This window comes from Bos javanicus, chromosome 19 (assembly GCF_032452875.1).
Source record: "Bos javanicus breed banteng chromosome 19, ARS-OSU_banteng_1.0, whole genome shotgun sequence".
NCBI lineage: Eukaryota > Metazoa > Chordata > Mammalia > Artiodactyla > Bovidae > Bos > Bos javanicus.
The window spans coordinates 1,898,941-1,919,035 of record NC_083886.1 but is presented as its reverse complement, the minus strand read 5'-3'; the positions used below and the strand labels follow the sequence as shown (position 1 = coordinate 1,919,035).

At 39.0% G+C, this 20,095-nt stretch overlaps 1 protein-coding gene across 1 annotated transcript in view; it reads left to right on the top strand.

Annotated features, from left to right (window-relative positions):
* Window positions 1–20,095, top strand: part of CA10 (carbonic anhydrase 10) — an 843,529-nt gene that overhangs the window by 681,480 nt on the left and 141,954 nt on the right. The window contains exon 4 of the mRNA XM_061389988.1: window positions 12,567–12,752. Within this exon, the coding sequence (XP_061245972.1) occupies window positions 12,567–12,752 (186 nt within the window). The remainder of the gene's footprint in view (window positions 1–12,566; window positions 12,753–20,095) is intronic.

The window sequence follows — 20,095 nt, the reverse complement described above, 5'->3', positions numbered from 1 at the left end:
TTTACATAGCCTATACCTTTGCAGATCAGGCAGCATCTTTCACAATATTCCTAATTCTTCTTGTCATTACCACTAGCACCAATCATGTTAAGGGATACTTTACTGCAGCCAAGCAGCCCTGAAGTATTCAAATTGAAAGATATCATCTGTGATTTGATGAGTCAGTATTACCATACATAGGTTAAATTTTTATCTTAATAATAATAATAGGATTAGTGTATTTATAAGAAGCACATTTGATCATTGCATCTAGTTTTTCAATATTGACTCCAAACTCCCAGTCTCTTCATATAGGAAGAGCAGAGTGACTTAGATGGATGGGTTACAGAGAGATAAGTAAACTAGTATTCCTAGGGAATAAAACCTCTATCCTCCCTGCAGGGTTAAGAGTGGTAGGTGAGATTGTACTTTAACCTGCCTATCCAGCTCCTTTTTCTTTTTACCCACATCTTAGTAAGTCCCTTTCTAACTACTCCAACTCACAAGCTCCAAATATTTATCTTCTCTTTCTTTCAAAGGTACATTGCAAAAATGCCTGCTTCTAATACTCCATATAATTTACCTTCATCTCCCCTCTCAGCATCTAACCCGCTTCATTTGTACTTAGTGCTCTAAAGTCATGGCACAAAACATTTGAACAACCACTAAGAGGAGCTCTATATCCAGATGAGTGATATCATGTAAATGATATGTCCAGGTGTCAGGCTGATTTTTTTTCTATTTTTTTATTGACTGTGTATACATCTGTAGTAGTTGTGTATACACCTCTCAGTGCTCTAACATTTCTGAGTCCGTCTTCTGGTGTACCCTCAGTGTAAAACAATTTGAAAGGCAAATAAAAGAATAAGAGGAAGGGATGATGTGCTTCACAGAGCAAAAAGCAGAGTTAACTGGTTGATTTCTAGTCTTGGGTCTGCAACTAAGTTGTTATACAATCTTAGATAAGTCTCTCAACCTCTCTGTGTCCCAGTTTCCAGGTTTATTGAGTGAAAAGTTGGGCTTATCTCTGTAGTCCCTCTCACTCTAAAATCCACCTCAATTTTGCCAATCTATGTATATGTACACTGTAGTGAGGCCAATAATTTGACTCCAGTTGTTTCTGCCACATCGTTTTTCTTCCATGGATGTCTTCAGAGTGTCTCTATGAACAATAAGCCTACTGGCTTCATGAATTCAGCCTTTAGAAGTCAACCCTTTGGCATCTTGAGCTACTCTGTAGGAAACCAGACTAAGTGATGTTCTTAAATTTCTTGGGCCCACTAATTACATTCAAAGGCCCATTACATACCTCATCAGAGCAGTCAGAGACACATCATAGGAAACCTCAGTTGCAAAGAAATGACACCTGATTACATGACATGATTGTTGGAACTTCTTCACTAATCCCTCTAGGCACTGAGCTAACATTATGAGTTTGACCACTCAGTTGATAAAGCCAACACTAGGATAATCAGGTATGAATCCATATCTCAACAACCAGCAAGTGTATACTGGGGTTTCTCCTGATGCCTGGATGGTTAAGAAATCCCCAAGGATATTTAGGCCAGGCCTGGCCAAAAAAATTAAACCCAACCTCTCACATCTGTGGGGAATCATATTTGGATTTTAAGAGTTTATCTCCAATCCCAGCAGCTACTTATAAGCTAAATGATTTTCCAAACACTCTTTCTGCTAATTCCTGCCCTTTTCTCTTTTAAGAGCTATATAATTTGGAATCAGACAAGCCAGGGATGCATTCTGACTCTGCCAGTTTCTAAACTTACAGCTTTGGATAGAGTCATGTAGCCCCTTGAGCCTCCATCTCCTCCTTTTATAACATGGATCTTAAGGTCTTCTTCACATGGGCAGCACAGGATTAAGTGGAGACAGTAACTCAAGCCCTAGCACACAACATAATCATTGATACTGTCGTGGATGTTAGGGTTACAGTCACCAGCCCAGTGTGTTCAGTCAAATTAGTGTAAAAAATAACCTGCTAGAGAAGACTGAATCCTAAAGGAAAGAGTACCACCACTTCTGTTAGGAATGAGATGGGTTTCTGCCAGTTCTATGTGGGAAATAAGTTGGGACTATTATTAAAATTCTACAATGTAAGTGACAAATAGATTCAAGGGATTAGACCTGATACACAGAATGCCTGCAAGAACTATGGATGGAGGTTCATAACATTGTACAGGACGTGGTGATCGAAACGATTCCCAAGAAAAAGAAATGCAAAAAGATTGTCTGAGGAGGCCTTACAAATAGCTGAGAAAAGAAGAGAAGTTAAAGGTGAACGAGAAGAGGAAAAATATACCTATCTGAACACAGAGTTCCAAAAAATAACAAGGAGAAATAAGAAAGCCCTCCTCAGTGATCACTGCAAAGTACTAGAGATACAAAATAGAATGGGAAAGACTAGAGGTCACTTCAAGAATACTGAAGATACCAAGTGAACATATTATGAAAAGATGGGCACGATAAAGGACAGAAATGGTATGGACCAGAGAGAAGCAGAAGATATTAAGAAGAGGTGGCAAGAATACCGAGAAGAACTATAAAAAAAAAAAAAAAAAATCTTAATGACCCAGATAACCATGATGGTGTGATTACCCACCTAGAGCCAAACATCCTGGAGTGCAAAGTCAAGTGGGCCTTAGGAAGCATCACTATGAGCAAAGCTAGTGGAGATGATGGAATTCCAGTTGAGCTATTTCAAATCCTAAAAGATGATGTTGTTAAATGTTACACTCAATATGCCAGCAAATTTTGAAAACTCAACAGTGGCCATAGGACTGTTAAAGGTCAAATTTCATTCCAATCCCAAGGAAAGGCAAAGCCAAAGAATGATCAAACTACCACACAAAGGCACTTATTTCACACTCTAGTAAAGTAATGCTCAAAATTCTCCAAGTTAGGCTTCAACCATGTGAACCAAGAACTTCCAGATGTTCAAGCTGGATTTAGAAAAGGCAGAGGAACCAGAGATTAAATTTCCAACTTCAGTTGACTATTAGAAATAGAAGAGAATTGCAGGAAAACATCTAAATCTGCTTCATTGGCTATGCTAAAGCTTTGACTGTGTGGATCGCAACAACCTGTGGAAAATTCTGAAAGAGATGGGAATACTAGACCAAGTTACCTACCTCATGAGAAACCTGTATGCAGGTCAAGAAACAATAGTTAGAACCATGCATGGAACAATGGACTAGTTCAAAATTGGGAAAGGATTTTGACAAGGCTGTATATGGTCACCCTACTTATTTAACATATATGCAGAGTACATCATGCGAAATGCTGGGGTGGATAAAGCACAAGCTGTAATCACAATTTCCAGGAGAAATATCAATAACCACAGACATGCAAATGACACAAGCCTTATGGCAGAAAGTGAAGAGGTAGTAAAGAGCCTCTTGATGAAGGTGAAAGAGGAGAGTGAAAAAGCTAGTTTAAAATTCAACATTCAAAAGATGAAGATAATGTCATCTGGTTCCATCACTTCATGGCAAATAGATTGGGAAACAAGGAAAACAGTGACAGACTTTATTTTTTGGGGCTCCAAAATCACTGCAGATGTTGACTGTAGACATCAAATTAAAAGATGTTTGCTCCTGGGAAGAAAAGCTATGACAAACCTAGACAGTATATTAAAAATCAGAGACATTACTTTGCCAAAAAATGTCTGTCTAGTCAAAGCTATGTTTTTTCCAGTAAGCATGTGTGGATGTGAGAGTTGGACTGAGGGCTGATCTCCAAAGAATTGATGCTTTTGAACTGTGGTTCTAGAAAAGACTCTTGAGAGTCCCTTGGACTGCAAGGAGATCCAACCAGTCCATCCTAAAGGAAATGATCCCTGAATATTCATCCGAAGGACTGATGCTGAAGCTGAAGCTTTAATATTGGTCACCTGATGCGAAGAGCTGACTCAGTAGAAAAGACCTGATACTGGGAAAGATTGAAGGCAGTAGGAGAATGAGACAACAGAGGATGAGATGGTTGGATGTCATCACAGACTCAAAGGACATTAGTTTGAGCAAGCTGTAGGAGATGGTGAAGGACAGGGAAGTCTGAAGTGCTGCAGTCCATGGGGTAGCAGAGTAGGACATGACTGAGCAACTGAAAATTTATAGGGTCATTGAAAAATGGAGTGCAGCATCTGTATGGCAGCTTTGAATTGTTGTCTAAGACAGCAGGAAGACCATGAGCTTTTGCTCAAAGTCTTTTGAGTGGTAGCACCCTCTCTTGCTCCTCACATAACCTTGAATAGTCTTTAGCTTTTATTTGTACCTAGTTTTATGATCCAAAATGTGACATGGCATGTGACACATAAGTTCTCAAAATTCTTGTGTGTTTTCTACCCTGACTCCCATCCATCTGTGCTAAGAATCAACCTTTGTTCATCAGATGACAGTCTTTCCCTTTTACACAGCTGGAAATCTGTTTCCTGTTCTATACATGAATGCTGTGGGGAATTTTTTCTGGGTATTTAGAGGAGATTTCAGTCAGACTGCTTTGAGAGAAAATAGAAATAGAATAGAATAGAAATGTCACATAAGCTTTGTAGCACATCAAACAAATAACTATTTATTGAATGTTTTGTAATTTCTGAAGGTGAGATTCACTCAAGCTTAGCTGTCCACAGTAGACATCAACCATACAAGTGCTATCTCCATTAAGCCAAAAGATTTTCAATATATTTATTTTGTGAATTAGGTCTTTTAAAAAAGATGCACTTCCTCTTTTTTTCCACAATCCGATAATAGGGAGTTTGACAACCTGAAGGACTTGAACAGAGTCATCTCTAATATCCTATGCAAACTCAAAGATAAAGCTATCTTGTTGTGTGTATAACCAATTTATTAAAAGCAATTTATTTTAAAAGTTATTAATAAATTGTTTCTTTTTAATTGTTCTATAATTCAAACATACATTATTACAAACTGGCTCTACTCCAATATGACTAATGTTTGGAGAACAACTTTAGTATAGTTGACTTTATAAACTATATAATATAGAAATTATGTGTGCATGCATGCTAAGTCACTTCAGACTCTTTGTGACCTTAAGGGCTATAGCCCACCAGGCTCCTCTGCCCATGGGATTCTCCAGGCAAGAATATGGAGTGGGTTGCCATGCCCTCCTTCAGGGGATCTTTCCAACCCAGGGATCAAATCCGTATCTCCTGTAGCCCCTGCATTGCAGGTTGATTCTTTACTGCTGAGCCACCAGGGAAGCTCACAGAAAATACATACTATTATATTACATATATCAGCCTGTTATGTGTGGTATTAGCACAGCTGCTTAAGAGCTGTTTAAGGAAAATATAGTAAAGAAAGTAAATGGGATTTGAAGATAAATATGATGGTTAATTTTATGTGTTAAGTTGTCTGAGTTATGGTGCCTGGGTATTTGGCCAAACACTATTTTGGATGTTTCTGTGAGGGTAGTTTAAGTAAACTCTGGGAGTTGGTGATGGACAGGGAGGCCTGGCGTGCTGCAATTCATGGGGTCACAAAGAGTTGGATAGGACTGAGCGACTGAACTGATTGACTGAATGACTGTGAGGGTAGTTTTGTATGATATAAATTTTTAAGTCAGTGGGCTTTGAATAACACAAACTTCCCCTCATAATTTGTCTGAGACTCATTGCATCAGTTGAAAATCTGAGTAGAACAAAAAGACTGGCCTCCTCAGGTAAGAAGTAATGCCGCAGTAATTGGACTTAGGACCTGAACTACATCATCAGTTACTTTTGGGATCTCTAGCCTGCCAGGACACCCTTCAGATTTTGGACTCACCAGCCTCTATAATCACATGAGCCAATTCTTTAAAATAAATCTCTTTCCACATTGTATTGATTCTGTTTCTCTGGAGAACCCTAATATAATAAATAACCCCAGACCTTATGAACTCTGAACCACTGAGGGTTTCCTATGCTATCAATCCATATTTGAAGAATGCATCGGTAGGTAGGTAGGTAATCAGTGTGTGATCTAATAGTTCCCAGTGGTTAAAAGTATACGCTTTAGAGCAAGAGACATGTGGGATCAAGCTCTGTCTCCCTTGTTCTCTTTGCCTCAAGATGCGAAGAAGCCACAGAGATCAAGGAGAACAGGTATGCCTGTGGAAGGCCTCCACTCTATGCAGGCTTGGCACCAAAGCTTCGCATCCAAGAAGAAGCAAACAGCACAGATCTAAGTACCACACTGGATTTGGTGATGGAGAAATTGTGAAGATTAATTAATTTCAGATTCAGTACTTAGCACCATGTGTGTGTACATGCCTGCTCAGTCATGTCCAACTCTTTACAACCCCATTGACTGTAGCTCACCAGGCTCCTCTGTTCATGGGATTTGCCTTGCAAGAGTTGTGTAGTGGGGTTCCATTTCCTCTTCCAGGGGATCTTCCTGACCCAGAGATCAAACCCGAGTCTCCTGCATCTCTTGCGTTGCAGGTGGATTCTTTACCATTGAGCCATCCTGGAAGCCTGTACTTAGCACCATATCTGACACCAATTAAGGATTCAAACCAAGATGTCAAGTGTTATAAAAAGAATTGTCGCTCATTTTCAAAGAATGAAAAATCCCCTTAATATTGGCTGAATTTTTTTCCTTCTAAAGCAGCAATGTCAGCAGAATGAAAGAGGAAATGAGTCCATTAATAAGAGGTCCTGGCTAATTGTGAGCTGCCAAAAAACACTATATCTGCCATATTAGAACAGCCAACTTTACAATGTGAGCATTTGCTCAAATCAAGATCATTAGACTTGGAATCAGGAGACAAGGCATTTAGCATTCACCAACTACACTTACTTCTCTCACTTACAAAATGGGCATGACATCTCTCATCTCATTTTGTAGTGAATTAAAATAAAACAAAAAGGAGAACTGTGAGGCATCCAGAGGCAACCTGGATATCTCCTGCAGCTTCAACTTATATCCTGAATGGTCTGAACTCAGTTTCCTGGTCTACATAATATAACTTTTTCCAACATGCTGTGCATCAAAGTAGTTCACAAAGTAGAACACTATAAATTAGCATTACAGGTAAGATGACACTGCTGCAATGTTAATTACTACAGTGCAGATGTACCATTAGATATCATATATAATGTTGTCAAGCCTTTATTTTTAAATTAAATTGCAACACACCATTACCTTGGATACACATTTTTTTTTTTAATCAATGTCTGGGGGAAGGGTAGGGGAATAGGGGTATTGTCTCTAATTGTTAAAATACATAAGCAAATGGTAGAATTTCAGATGGATTCCCCATAACTTCCTTCCATCACTCTGGTCTCTATAATAATAGAGATTGTGAGCTCCTTGAGGCAGGGACCATTCCTGCTTTCACTCACCACACTGTCCCCAGATCCTAGCACACAGCCAGAGGAATGAATAAAGATAGAGCCTTGGAAGTAGAAGTCTGGAAGTATGCAGTGGGAGAACTAGAAGGCAAGGTAGTTTATTCCTGGTTATCCTGGTTTCAAGTTTGCTTCATGGCCTTCAAAATGATCTTGGATATTCCCCATATCCAAAGCTTTAAAATACGAAATGAGAGGCAACTGAATCATCACAATGCAGAAGTCAGTAAAAGTTCTTCATTGTGACTTTTAGAAAGTGGCACTATATTCCATTGGGCTATAGTCTCTTAACATCAGGTTGCTTCACATCAGCTAAGCGCCCATTGTCAAAAGTAAGGAAGGAAAATAATTAAAATGTTTGATCATTACATGTATTAAATCTCACAACAAACTCATGAAGGAATTTTTCCCAATTTTTATCTGTGTAAAAATCACATCTTAACCACATCTTAACACACATCTTAAAACCACATCTTAACCTTAACTTTTACATTCAGCAGTATTAAGTACAACCTCCATCCATCTCTAGAACTCTTTTCGTCTTGCCCATCTCAATGGGCATAACTCTATGCCCATTAAGCAATAACTTCCATTCTTCTCTGCCCCTCCTCCCCAACCTCTGGTAACCATAATTCTGCTTTCTATTTCCATGATTTTGACTATTCTAGGTACCTCATATAAGTGGAATCCACTTAACATTTGAAGTAATTACTGAAGAGCTTATTTCTATCATTTTGGTATTTATTCTATATATCTTATACTTTTTTTAATCCTACATTTTCATAAGAGAAATTCTCTTGTCTCTATTGTACTATTAAGGAAACTGAAGCTTCAGGAAATTAACTGAACTACTGAAGTAACCAAGAGGCATATTGGGAATCCTTTGACTCAAGAGCCCTTTATTCTTGTCTCTACTTTGTGTCAGGGTGTTTTCTAAGTACTTGGAAAGTGCAGACAAACATAGGATATGGTCTCTGCTTTGTTTCAATGGGCAATAAGTTTCTTAGGAAAGTTCAACAAATACACTGAGGTGATTTTTAGAAGTGCAGGGAAATCAAATATACTTGTTTATTTGACTAGAGCACATATCCTATAAGAATTTGAAGTAGCTCCTGTATGCAGCTTGCATACTATATGTACCTCGTGAATGTTACTAGTTGAATTAAGGTCATTTGAAGAGAATGTGAGATCCAGTTCTGCTTTGTGGGATCGACTCTAGGCAACAGATGGCTTTGACAATAGAAAATAAGCACTGCAATAATGCATACACCATTTAACCCAGAGTTTGCATAATGAAATATCTCTGAACTAGTAAACATGTTTTTCCATAAGGATGCTCATTGCAGTATTCTGTTGTTGTTGAATCAAAGATCCAGTTGTAGTGCTATACAATTTTCACACAAATGATTTCAAATAATCCCATATTAATCCCTTTTTTCTTCTACTCCTATGTTGCTTCTCCCTCCTTCCCTTGCTCCACTGGTAACCACACTGCAATATTTTTAGCAATAGTGAAAAGGAAAAGTGTAAAGTGAAAATGTAAAGATTCAACAGTAAGTTATATATTTTTACAATGGAATATTATGAAACCATTTCAAAGTGATATTATAGCAGAATGGTTAATAACCTCGAAATATTCAAGTGACTAAAACTAATGTATGTTTACTATATATTAGTATAAAGTGATATGTAATAAATATATTAAATTATTATACATGATAGTTGTATGTAATATATTATATATATAAATTTTATATAATATATTTACATATATAGACAATCCATGTGAAAATAATTTGTTACATATATAAAATTATCTCATTAAAATATAGGCATATATGGTTAAGAGTGTGAAGAGGTATATACCAAAATATTACTGTTGATTATTGGTTAGCTGTGGAATTGTGAATGATTTTTATTTCCTTGAGCTGTTCTGTATCTTCCTACTCATGTATAATGCCTATGTATTATCTTAATAAGTAGAAAAAATAAATTTTGCTGAAAGATGAAAACAGTGCCAAACACAAATCTATCTCTACCATTTCATTGCAAAGAAAGACTTGAACTGAGACAAGAAAAGAAGAAAAGCTCTTGTTATGTAACACTGACTAAATATACATTTATTTGAGATTGGAAAAAGAAGTAGAGTCTTTGATATGCATCATTTGGTTCAAAGAATAGATAACTTACAAAATATAAATCCCTTTGTAAGATACAAAGTATCAGAAGAAGTGCAGCCTGGGCCTCATGAAGGAACTGGAAGGATGTGTAAAGGATTTCTGAAGGTAAAGTAGATATTGTCTCCAATTCTCTCTCTTTGCATAGTTTCCTCTGCCACTGTTGGCATATCTACTTCCTTCTTCTCCTGCTCTGCTAAGACTTTCAAGCTGATCAGCAGACTGACTATCTGAGCCCCAAGAGACTTTCTAGTTCAGCTACTCTATACTGTCCAGAGTTTTTGTTGATATTTTCAGACTCACAGGACAGAGAAGATGATTGACTTAATATATCAGTTGTATTTTGCTGTATAACAAATCTCAAAGCTTAGGTACTGAGAACAGCCAATTGTTCTAGCTCCACAGAGTGTGGAAAGCTATGGTCTGTGGATGGGGAAACAGTGGAAACAGTGTCAGACTTTATTTTTCTGGGCTCCAAAATCACTACAGATGGTGACTGCAGCCATGAAATCAAAAGATGCTTACTGCTTGAAAGGAAAGTTATGACCAACCTAGATAGCATATTCAAAAGCAGAGACATTACTTTGCCAACAAAGGTTCGTCTAGTCAAGGCTATGGTTTTTCCTGTGGTCATGTATGGATGTGAGAGTTGGACGGTGAAGAAGGCTGAGTACCAAAGAATTGATGCTTTTGAACTGTGGTGTTGGAAAAGACTCTTGAGAGTCCCTTGGACTGCAAGGAGATCCAACCAGTCCATTCTGAAGATCAGCCCTGGGATTTCTTTGGAAGGAATGATGCTAAAGCTGAAACTCCAGTACTTTGGCCACCTCATGCTAAGAGTTGACTCATTGGAAAAGACTCTGATGCTGGGAGGGATTGGGGGCAAGAGGAGAAGGGGACGACAGAGGATGAGATGGCTGGATGGCATCACTGACTCGATGGACGTGAGTCTCAGTGAACTCTGGGAGTTGGTGATGGACAGGGAGGCCTGGCGTGCTGCGATTCATGGGGTCACAAAGAGTCGGACATGACTGAGCGACTGATCTGATCTGATCTGAAACCAGGCAATTGGTGGATCCATCATAGAATGGCCTAGTCTAAAATGGCTTCTACTGGGATGGTTCTCCTCACTCTGGTATCATGCTCTAGCAGGCTACCCCAGGCTTGTCTGCATGTTGGTCTCAAGTTTCTGAAAAGGAGTAAAGACATATGCAAGGTCTCTGAAAGCCTGCTCTTAGAATATTGTATCCAACAAGTGACAAGAACTGTCCAAATTCAAGGGGTGAAGGAGAAAGCTCCTCCTGTCTTAATGTGAGTAGCTACAAGGTCACATTGTAAGTAGTGTAATTACAGGGAGAGGAAGAATTCTAACCATTTTTGCAATTTGCCAATAATCTGCCAAGGACCCAGGCTGACACAGGTTCCATCTTGTAGCTGTACCACATTTACATATTTCCATATTGCCCCCTTGATTGATATAGCAGGTGAAGAAAGAGACTGGAGAATTGTGCATAAGCTTTTCACTGTTTCAGCCTGGAAATTACACTTGTCATGGGCCCTCACAGACCATGGCCAACATCAGCCACATGAGCTCTACCTTATAGCAAGATGGTGTAATAATAAGTCAGTGAAGTATTTAATGAGCACTGCTGTCTCTGCCACAGTGAGAAATCTATAGAACTAAAATAACTAATCATTCACAGAACTGGTGTTAGGAAACTGTAGGGGCAGGTAAGGCTAATGCTATAGAGCAAATATATGAAAAACCTATCTAATGAAGTTATCAGAAGTTATGTGAATCCCTTAAAAAGTCCCTAGGGCTGAACCCAAAGAAGTCAGAGTAAATAGGTAGAAAATCCAAGAAGCTCAGCAACCACTAGCCCAGAAGCATATCATCCAGACCCAATCAAAGTTTCCTTTAAGCTTTCAATCTGCTTCTAGAGCTAGGTTGACCCAGGAGGCAAAGGCAATGCAGCTCCAGGTAGGATTCAGTGTTTTAGAATCAAGTGTTGAGAGGCACTAAGGTCATAATCAGGAAAATGAAAGTAAGCATCAAGTTAAAGAGGAAAGAAGGAAAAGAAACCTTAAGTAGTAAGGTTAGCAGCTTGCATGGGCTGAAGCAACAGGGAATAAGAATCTGTGAAATGAAAAACTTGTATGAAACTCTTTAGCTCAATATTGAGGCCATGAGTTGCAAGGACAGATCAAAGTTCTGACTCTGTACAGGGTAAGAGAAGGACCTAAAACAAGATACTCCAGACCGGATGCTTGAGACTTCAGACCTAAGCCTCAGCCTCCCCCTAGAGTTTGCTCCTGTTCACTCATTTTATCTTCCTCATCTCTCTCCTGGTAACATCTCATCCTTTCTAATTGCTTTCTTCAATTTCTCTCCCTCTTTTTTTTTTTTTTTCAATTTTATTTTCTTTTTAAACTTTTTTTTTTAATTTAATTTAATTTTTATTTTTTGTGTGTGTGTTTCTATTTGTTTTTTTTTTTTAAACTTTACAAAATTGTATTAGTTTTGCCAAATATCGAAATGAATCCGCCACAGGTATACATGTGTTCCCCATCCTGAACCCTCCTCCCTTCTCCCTCCCCATACCCTCCCTCTGGGTTGTCCCAGTGCACCAGCCCCAAGCATCCAGTATCGTGCATCGAACCTGGACTGGCGACTCATTTCATACAGAGATTTTAACTTTTGCAGCATCTTTACATTCCAAATATTTATGGTAAGAAGCCAAGTTAATTGTTTATAAGGTGCAGTGCCCAAAGTATTAGTCACAATTGATGAGGTCTCCTTTGAATTTCTACCTCAGATTCCTAATTGACAATGTGGCTTGTGCCTCACAGAAAGTACCATAGAGGCCATATAAGACAGGAATGCCCTCTAGGAAGCCTGTCACTTCCTACTCCGTATGTGGACTTAGCTTAGTGTCTTACTATCAAAAAGAAACAAAAGGGATTGTTCTAAATACCATGCTGGGTTGAGTGAGAAACTGAGAAATGGAAGAAGAGCCTTTTTTGACCTGTTTCCCATTGTCTTGCAGGTCAGTGGAACAATGTACAACACTGGAAGACATGTGTCCTTGCGTCTGGACAAGGAGCACTTGGTCAACATATCAGGAGGGCCAATGACATACAGCCATCGGCTGGAGGAGATCCGGCTACACTTTGGGAGTGAGGATAGCCAAGGGTCAGAGCACCTCCTCAATGGACAAGCCTTCTCTGGGGAGGTATGTGGGGTTATTGAAGTAGTATGAGTAAGTGCCAATTAATAAAATTTGATGCCTATTTATATCCAAGGTGGGATGACAGATTGAAAGACTGCTCTTGAATCTATGAAATAAGAAGATCTGTGCCTCCCTTCTCCATCTGTCTTTTACAAGTTGATATAGATGTTTATATTGAGCTTCCAGTGTTCTCCAGGGAAGACCACAGTGATACTTGAAAGTTCCTCCTGAGACATTGGTAAAGCTCCTTTGTGACTAATGACCTAAGATATCACCAGAACATTATTTCAACCCTAAACCCTCACCTTCTATGTATGTCTTCACTAACATTCACACTATCTGGGCAATCAGTCTTCTATATGTCACATATGTTCACATAAATTCCATAATTCTCCCTTCTGGTAGAATGGGTCTTATTTGTACAAAACTATAACTTATAGCAAAGTAAATGTCAAGGAGCTAAATAGCCTGAGTTTCCATAGAATGGAAAGGTCATTGTGTGCCACCATTAATGGTGAGTATCATCATGTTCATTAACCCAGACAGAATTCAGACATCAGTGAGCCAATTAACTCCTTCAGTTATAGACAAGAGCTACAATTTAAATGAATATCATATGTGTTATGACACTTGACAAGCAGGATGTAGTTAATTTGACCTGTTTTGCCCTCCTTACACTTGAGGGTGGTTATCTTTAGAGGTCAGGCATCCTTATATGCTAAGTACCCTGTAACTAGGTTTCTGTTTAAGAGTTCTCAATAACTGATGTCAAGAGGGTATTGAAATAACAGAAGTATGTATCTCACTATTGATTTGGTCTTGACTAATATTGATTAATATTTTAATCAAGATCATGTTTAAACTTGGCATTGTTTTTAGTATAGTAAGTTCATATACTGAGAAAGAGATCCGCAAGCTTAATGAGGACAGTGGCTGGATTTTCATGATCATTCAAAATATATCAACTGAGGACCTAACTAGGTACTGTGCTAGTTACTAGGGCCATGGACGTTAAAAATAAAATAAAGACAGAGCTCCTACCACAGAGGAGCTCAAAGAAATGTTATCTTCAAATCAGTAAAGTATAATGCCATGCTGTAGGGTCTTCCAGATGGTGCAGTGGTAAAGAATTTGTTTGCCAGTGCAGGAGACATGGGTTGTCTCCTAGATTGGGAAGATCTCTTGGAGTAGGAAGTGGCAACCCACTTCAGTATTCTTGCCTGGAAAATTCCATGGACAGAGGAACCTGGTGGGCTACAGACCATGGGCTCACAGGAGTTGGACACAACTGCACAACTGAACATGCCCACACTCTGCTGTAATGGAGATGTAACAAGGCCCTGCCTAACTTTAAGGAAGAAATGACAAATTTTTATTGAAGGGTTCAGAGTAAGCTTCACAAAGGAGGTGCCCTTTGAACTGGGCTGAGAAGAGAAGCAATGCAAAACAATTTTAAGTTTGGGAGTCAAAGGTACATACTAATTGTGTGACCTTTATATGGTTACTTGATCCTTCTAAAGCTGAGTTTAGACACCTCTCTAGGTTGTTTAGAAAATTAAGTGGGATTAAAGATGTAAGGAACACCAAAAATACTCAGTAGTTGATAGACAGTAAAGATAAAGCAGGAAATGAGGGACAGCAAAGGACTTACGTTGTGTCAAGGCATTGTGCATGGGGGTAGCTACACATGGATTTCATCTGTGATCTATTAGTAAGGGCTGCCTGGAGGACCAGGCTGAGCAGGACTATGACTCTCCTTCCTATATCTGTAGGAAACAATTCTAGGAATGATTTGGGTTGTCTTCCAAAGGGATATAGGCTTTACTGCACCTTCTAATGACAAAATCCTACCTAACCTATGATTTCCTTAGGGGAATTGTTTTCCATTTGGATTCTGCTGAGGGTTAGCCTCAGTGAAGTAACTATATTCTATCCTGCATGTTAACATTTTATTTTTATTTTGAGCTATTTTCAGAGCCTCCTTTGGTTTCTGTTTGGGGCTATCCTCTGAGAGGACCCAAGTAGACACCTCAGCAACAAAGCATGTGTTTCTTTTGTTGATAGTGAATAATCACATTGCCATCTGCCCCATCTATCATTACAGATCGTGGTAAGTCAATTAATGTCAGGCATTTTCCTCGGCACAGTGGAACAGTCATTTATCTGAAGAGCTGTAGATTAATTGCAGTCTTGTCTAGAGAGGTTATTGTAATTGATGGCAATCATTTGCTTTGTTTTATAAAGCTGCATGGATGTATGACACAGTCAGCAACTGTGTTTTTATAAAAATTATTCATGTCCTACACAATAAGTCCTAGATGCTTTGTTGGGGATTGGTGATAAATGAGCATATTCAGATATTCAAATATCTAGATTTTTTAAGATAGGAAAATTAACCATTTTTAATAAGTAAGAACTTCAGCTTGCTAATCAAGTCTCAGTAGTTAAATTAATGCCCAGTATATAGTAAGGAGGAGAAGGCAATGGCACCCCACTCCAGTACTCTTGCCTGGAAAATCCCATGGACAGAGGAGCCTGGTAGGCTGCAGTCCATGGGGTTGCTAAGAGTTGGACATGACTGAGCGACTTCACTTTCACTTTTCACTTTCATGCATTGGAGAAGGAAATGGCAACCCACTCCAGTACTCTTGCCTGGAGAATCCCAGGGACTGGGGAGCCTGGTGGGCTGGCGTCTATGGGGTCACACAGAGTCAGACACGACTGAAGTGACTTAGCAGCAGCATATAGTAAGGTATTAGTGAAAAGTAAAAATACATTAACCAGAAAAAAGATAATATTTGAAAATAATCATTTCTATGGATTAAGTTGCAGTAGTGAGGCTAAATAAGAAGAATCTTTATATTATTGGGGAACTGTAATAATCATTTTGAAAACCTTCCTTAAGTTCTTCATTTCAAAGGGTTAAGGGGGTACACTGAGAATTGTACCAGCCACTTCATGGGATTCCTGTGGCCACTTCCTGGCCAGATCCAGTTTCTTGAATCTTGATTCTGTTCAAACACATTTGAAGATGGAAAAAGTCTATAACTGTTGCTATGTAGATAAGATCTGTCTAATTAAAAAGAGAAATAAAAGTCCCATGTAAAATATGTATTTTTGTGACTTTGAATCAGAGAAACAAGTATCTCAGAACAAACAACTGAGACTAAACAACAGATAATGCAGGCCTTGTCCTCTTAAAACCAGTTATCGCATCTTTCAGAGATTCATTTCATTAAAGTAACACAAATTTGTAAGAATAAACAACTAAAATCAAATTTTCCTGAAGTGTGCAAGGGTATGAAAGTGCTGAAGTATACATGCCTGAGCACCAGAGCCTGGTGAGATACTGAATATTTCTTGGTGGAGGTACTAGAGAAATCTAACTAGCACTCTGTGGGAGCCTGGGACTTCCTGATAGGGATGATCCATTAGCACGATTGGAGATTTGAGGGGGAATGAAAATTGGAATATTTAAAAATAACAGATATGCAAGTAATAAACATGAAAGAGCTACTTGAGTGCCATGGTAAAACTCTTCCCTCTACTCTGATTACCAGCTGTCTCCCTCCCCCTATATCCAGCACAGCCCATCCGTTTGTCTTCCAAGCCCTCTTCCCTCCTCCCAGTCTGTAAAGTGTTGTCGTCTCCTTTTGACTTCCAGAAAATCCTGTATTCATCTATTGTAAAAGTCCACAAACTGTAGACCATGGGACAAGTATAGCCAGGGAGCTAAGAATGGTTTACCCTTTTAAAGGATGGCTTTTTTGAAAAAGAAGAATATGCAACAGAGATCATGTGTGGCTTGCAAAAGCCAAAATATTTACTACCTGACCATTTAGAGAAAAAAATTTGTTGATCCTAATTCTACTAAATTACCCATCACTATAAATTTTATAGCTGTTTATTCTCATTTCTGGAAATATGGTTCTTTGTTAATAGTAATTTAATCTTAATCATGACTGTATTCCCAGAACCTTAAACTCTCACATGACAGCAGAATCAATAAAGGTTTGCTGAATTAAGGAAAAAATAATCTTGGTAATTCCCACAAGGACAGATTTTTGTTGTTTTTGCTATTCGTCTTTGTATGCCATGCACCTAGAACTGGACATGGAACAACAGACTGGTTCCAAATAGGAAAAGGAATACGTCAAGGCTGTGCATTGTCACCCTGCTTATTTAACTTATATGCAGAGTACATCATGAGAAACGCTGGGCTGGAAGAAGCACAAGTTGGAATCAAGATTGCTGGGAGAAATATCAGTAACCTCAGATATGCAGATGGCACCACCCTTATGGCAGACAGTGAAGAGGAACTGAAAAGCCTCTTGATGAAGGTGAAAGAGGAGAGTGAAAAGTTGGCTTAAAGCTCAGCATTCAGAAAATGAAGATCATGGTATCTGGTCCCATCACTTCATAGGAAGTAGATTGGGAAATAGTGGAAACAGTGTCAGACTTTATTTTGGGGGGCTCCAAAATCACTGCAGCCATGAAATTAAAAGACGCTTACTCCTTGGAAGAAAAAGTTATGACCAACCTAGATAGCATATTGAAAAGCAGAGACATTACTTTGACAACAAAGGTCTGTCTAGTCAAGGCTGTAGTTTTTCCAGTGGTCATGTATGGATGTGCAAGTTGGACTGTGAAGAAAGCTGAGCGCCCAAGAATTGATGCTTTTGGACTGTGATGTTGGAGAAGACTCTTGAGAGTCCCTTGGACTGCAAGGAGATCCAACCAGTCCATTCTGAAGGAGATCAGCCCCGGGATTTCTTTGGAAGGAATGATGCTAAAGCTGAAACTCCAGTACTTTAGCCACCTCATGTGAAGAGTTGACTCATTGGAAAAGACTCTGATGCTGGGAGGGATTGGGGGCAGGAGGAGAAGGGGACGACAGCAGATAAGATGGCTGGATGGCATCACTGACTCGATAGACATGAGTTTGAGTGAACTCCAGGAGTTGGTAATGGACAGGGAGGCCTGGCGTGCTGTGGTTCATGGTGTCGCAAAGAGTCAGACACGACTGAGCGACTGAACTGAACTGAACTGAACTGAACCTAATCCTATTCCAAATATGGTAAAGAACAGAAAGGGATTGAACAATTGTGTCACCTTGTAGGAATTTTGTATCCATCGGAAAGACAAGCCACAAACATAAATCAATTATTGTGCAGTGCAACCCAGAACTTATTCAGTCATGTCCGTAGGTGAATACAGATTCTCACTCTAACATCTAGTCATTATTATATATGTGTTGTGATTTACTTTCACTTATTCTCTTAGTTAACAAATAATGATTGAGAGCCTACCATGTGCTACCATAAATAAAATAGGTAAAAATCCTGCCTATAAAGTGATTAGGCCTGGGTGTTGTTGTTTAGTCACTAACTAATGTCCGATTGTTTTGTAACCCTATGCACCTGCCTTTAAGGAGTATTTAATCTACTGGAAAATCCCACTTTCCCACAGACTGTTAAATCCCTTCAGCCATAGAGTAGGTTGTACTTTGTAATATCTTCCCATACATGTGACAGGAACTTAGTAGATTGAATGAGTAAATGAATGTTATTTAAAAGATTGTTGTTGTACAGTCACTAAGTCATGTCCAACTTTTGTGACCCCATGAATTGCAGCATGCCAGGTTTCCCTGTATTTCACTATCTCCTGGAGTTTGCTCAAACTCGTCCATTGAGTCAGAGATACCATCCAACCATATCATCTTCTGTCTCCCCCTTCTCCTCTTACCCTTAATCTTTCCCTGCATCAGGGTCTTTTCCAGTGAGTCAGCTCGTTGCATTAGGTGGCCAAAGTATTAGAGCTTCAGCTCCAGCATCAGTGCTTCCAATGAATATTCAGGGTTGATTGCCTTTAGGATCGAATGATTTGATATCCTTGCAGTCCAAGGAACTCTCAAGAGTCTACTCCAGCACCACAGTTTGAAAGCATCAATTCCTCAATGCTCAGCCTTCTTTCCTGCCTAATTGTGGCTCAGTGGTAAAGAATCTGCTAGCAATGCAGGAGACCTGGGTTCAGTCCCTGAGTTGAGAAGATCTCCTGGAGAAGGGAATGGCAACTCACTCCAGTATTCTTGCCTGGAGAATCCCATAGACAGAGGAGCCTGCCGGGCTACAGTCCATGGGGTCACAAAGAGTCAGACACGACTCATCGACTAACACTATCACTTCACTTTCAGGCTTCTTTACAGTCCTCTTCTAACATCTGTACAGGACTACTGGAAAAAAATCATAGCTTTGACTGTATGGACTTTTGTCAGCAAAATGATGTCTCTGCTTTTTAATACTTTGTCTAGGTTTGTCATGGCTTTTCTTCCAAAGAGCAAGCATCTTTTAATTTCATGGCTGCAAGTCACTATCCACAGTGATTTTGGAGCCCAAGAAAATAAAACCTATCACTGTTTCCACTTTTTCCCCTTCTGTTTACCATGAATTGATGGGACAAATGCCATGACCTTAGTTTTCTGACTGTTGACTTTTAAGCCAGTTTTTTCACTCTTCTCTTTCACCTTCATCAAGAGGGTCTTAACTTCCTCTTCACTTTCTGACATTACAGTGGTATCATCTGCATATCTGAGGTTGCTAATATTTCTCCCAGCAGTCTTGATTCCAGCTTATGATTCATCCAGCCAGGATTTCACATGAGGTACACTGCATAGAAGTCAAATAAGTAGAGTGACAATATACAGCCTTGATGTACTCCTTTCTCAATTTTGAATTAACTTGTCATTCCATCTCCAGTTCTAACTTTTGCTTCTTGTCCTGCATACAGGCTTCTCAGGAGACAGATTAGGTCTTCTGGTATTCTCACCTCTTTAAGAATTTTCAGTTTGTTGTTATCCATGATTGTAATTTTCAGAAGGTATAAATTATGCCCATTATGTCATAAAATAAATTCTGCTGTCTTAAAGGCAAACCTAATAAAATCAATGGCATTATTAATATAGAAGTTCTTGGTGTTTATATCAAATTATTTACAAATATAAGGTAAATGAATTTTTTATATACCTATAAGAAGCAATGGAAAATTGATAGCTGGTGTGCTAGAAAAATTCATTTATATTCCTCATTTTAGCCTTGGAATTACTGGTAAGATTAGACAAGGGAACTTGCCTTTGCCAGTGTTAGATGCCAAAGCTCTGGATTCCAGGAACCGTTCCTACCCAGCAAGCAAACTGGCCTTTAAGAAGCAAGGCAAACAGAGATTAGAAGCCCAGTGGTAAAGCTAATTATGATGGTATCAGCAAGCAGGTGATGATGCTGATTTAAGTATAGGCACTTTTCCCTTTGAACATTTTTATAATTACTTCAGGGAATGGACAGCCCAGTCCA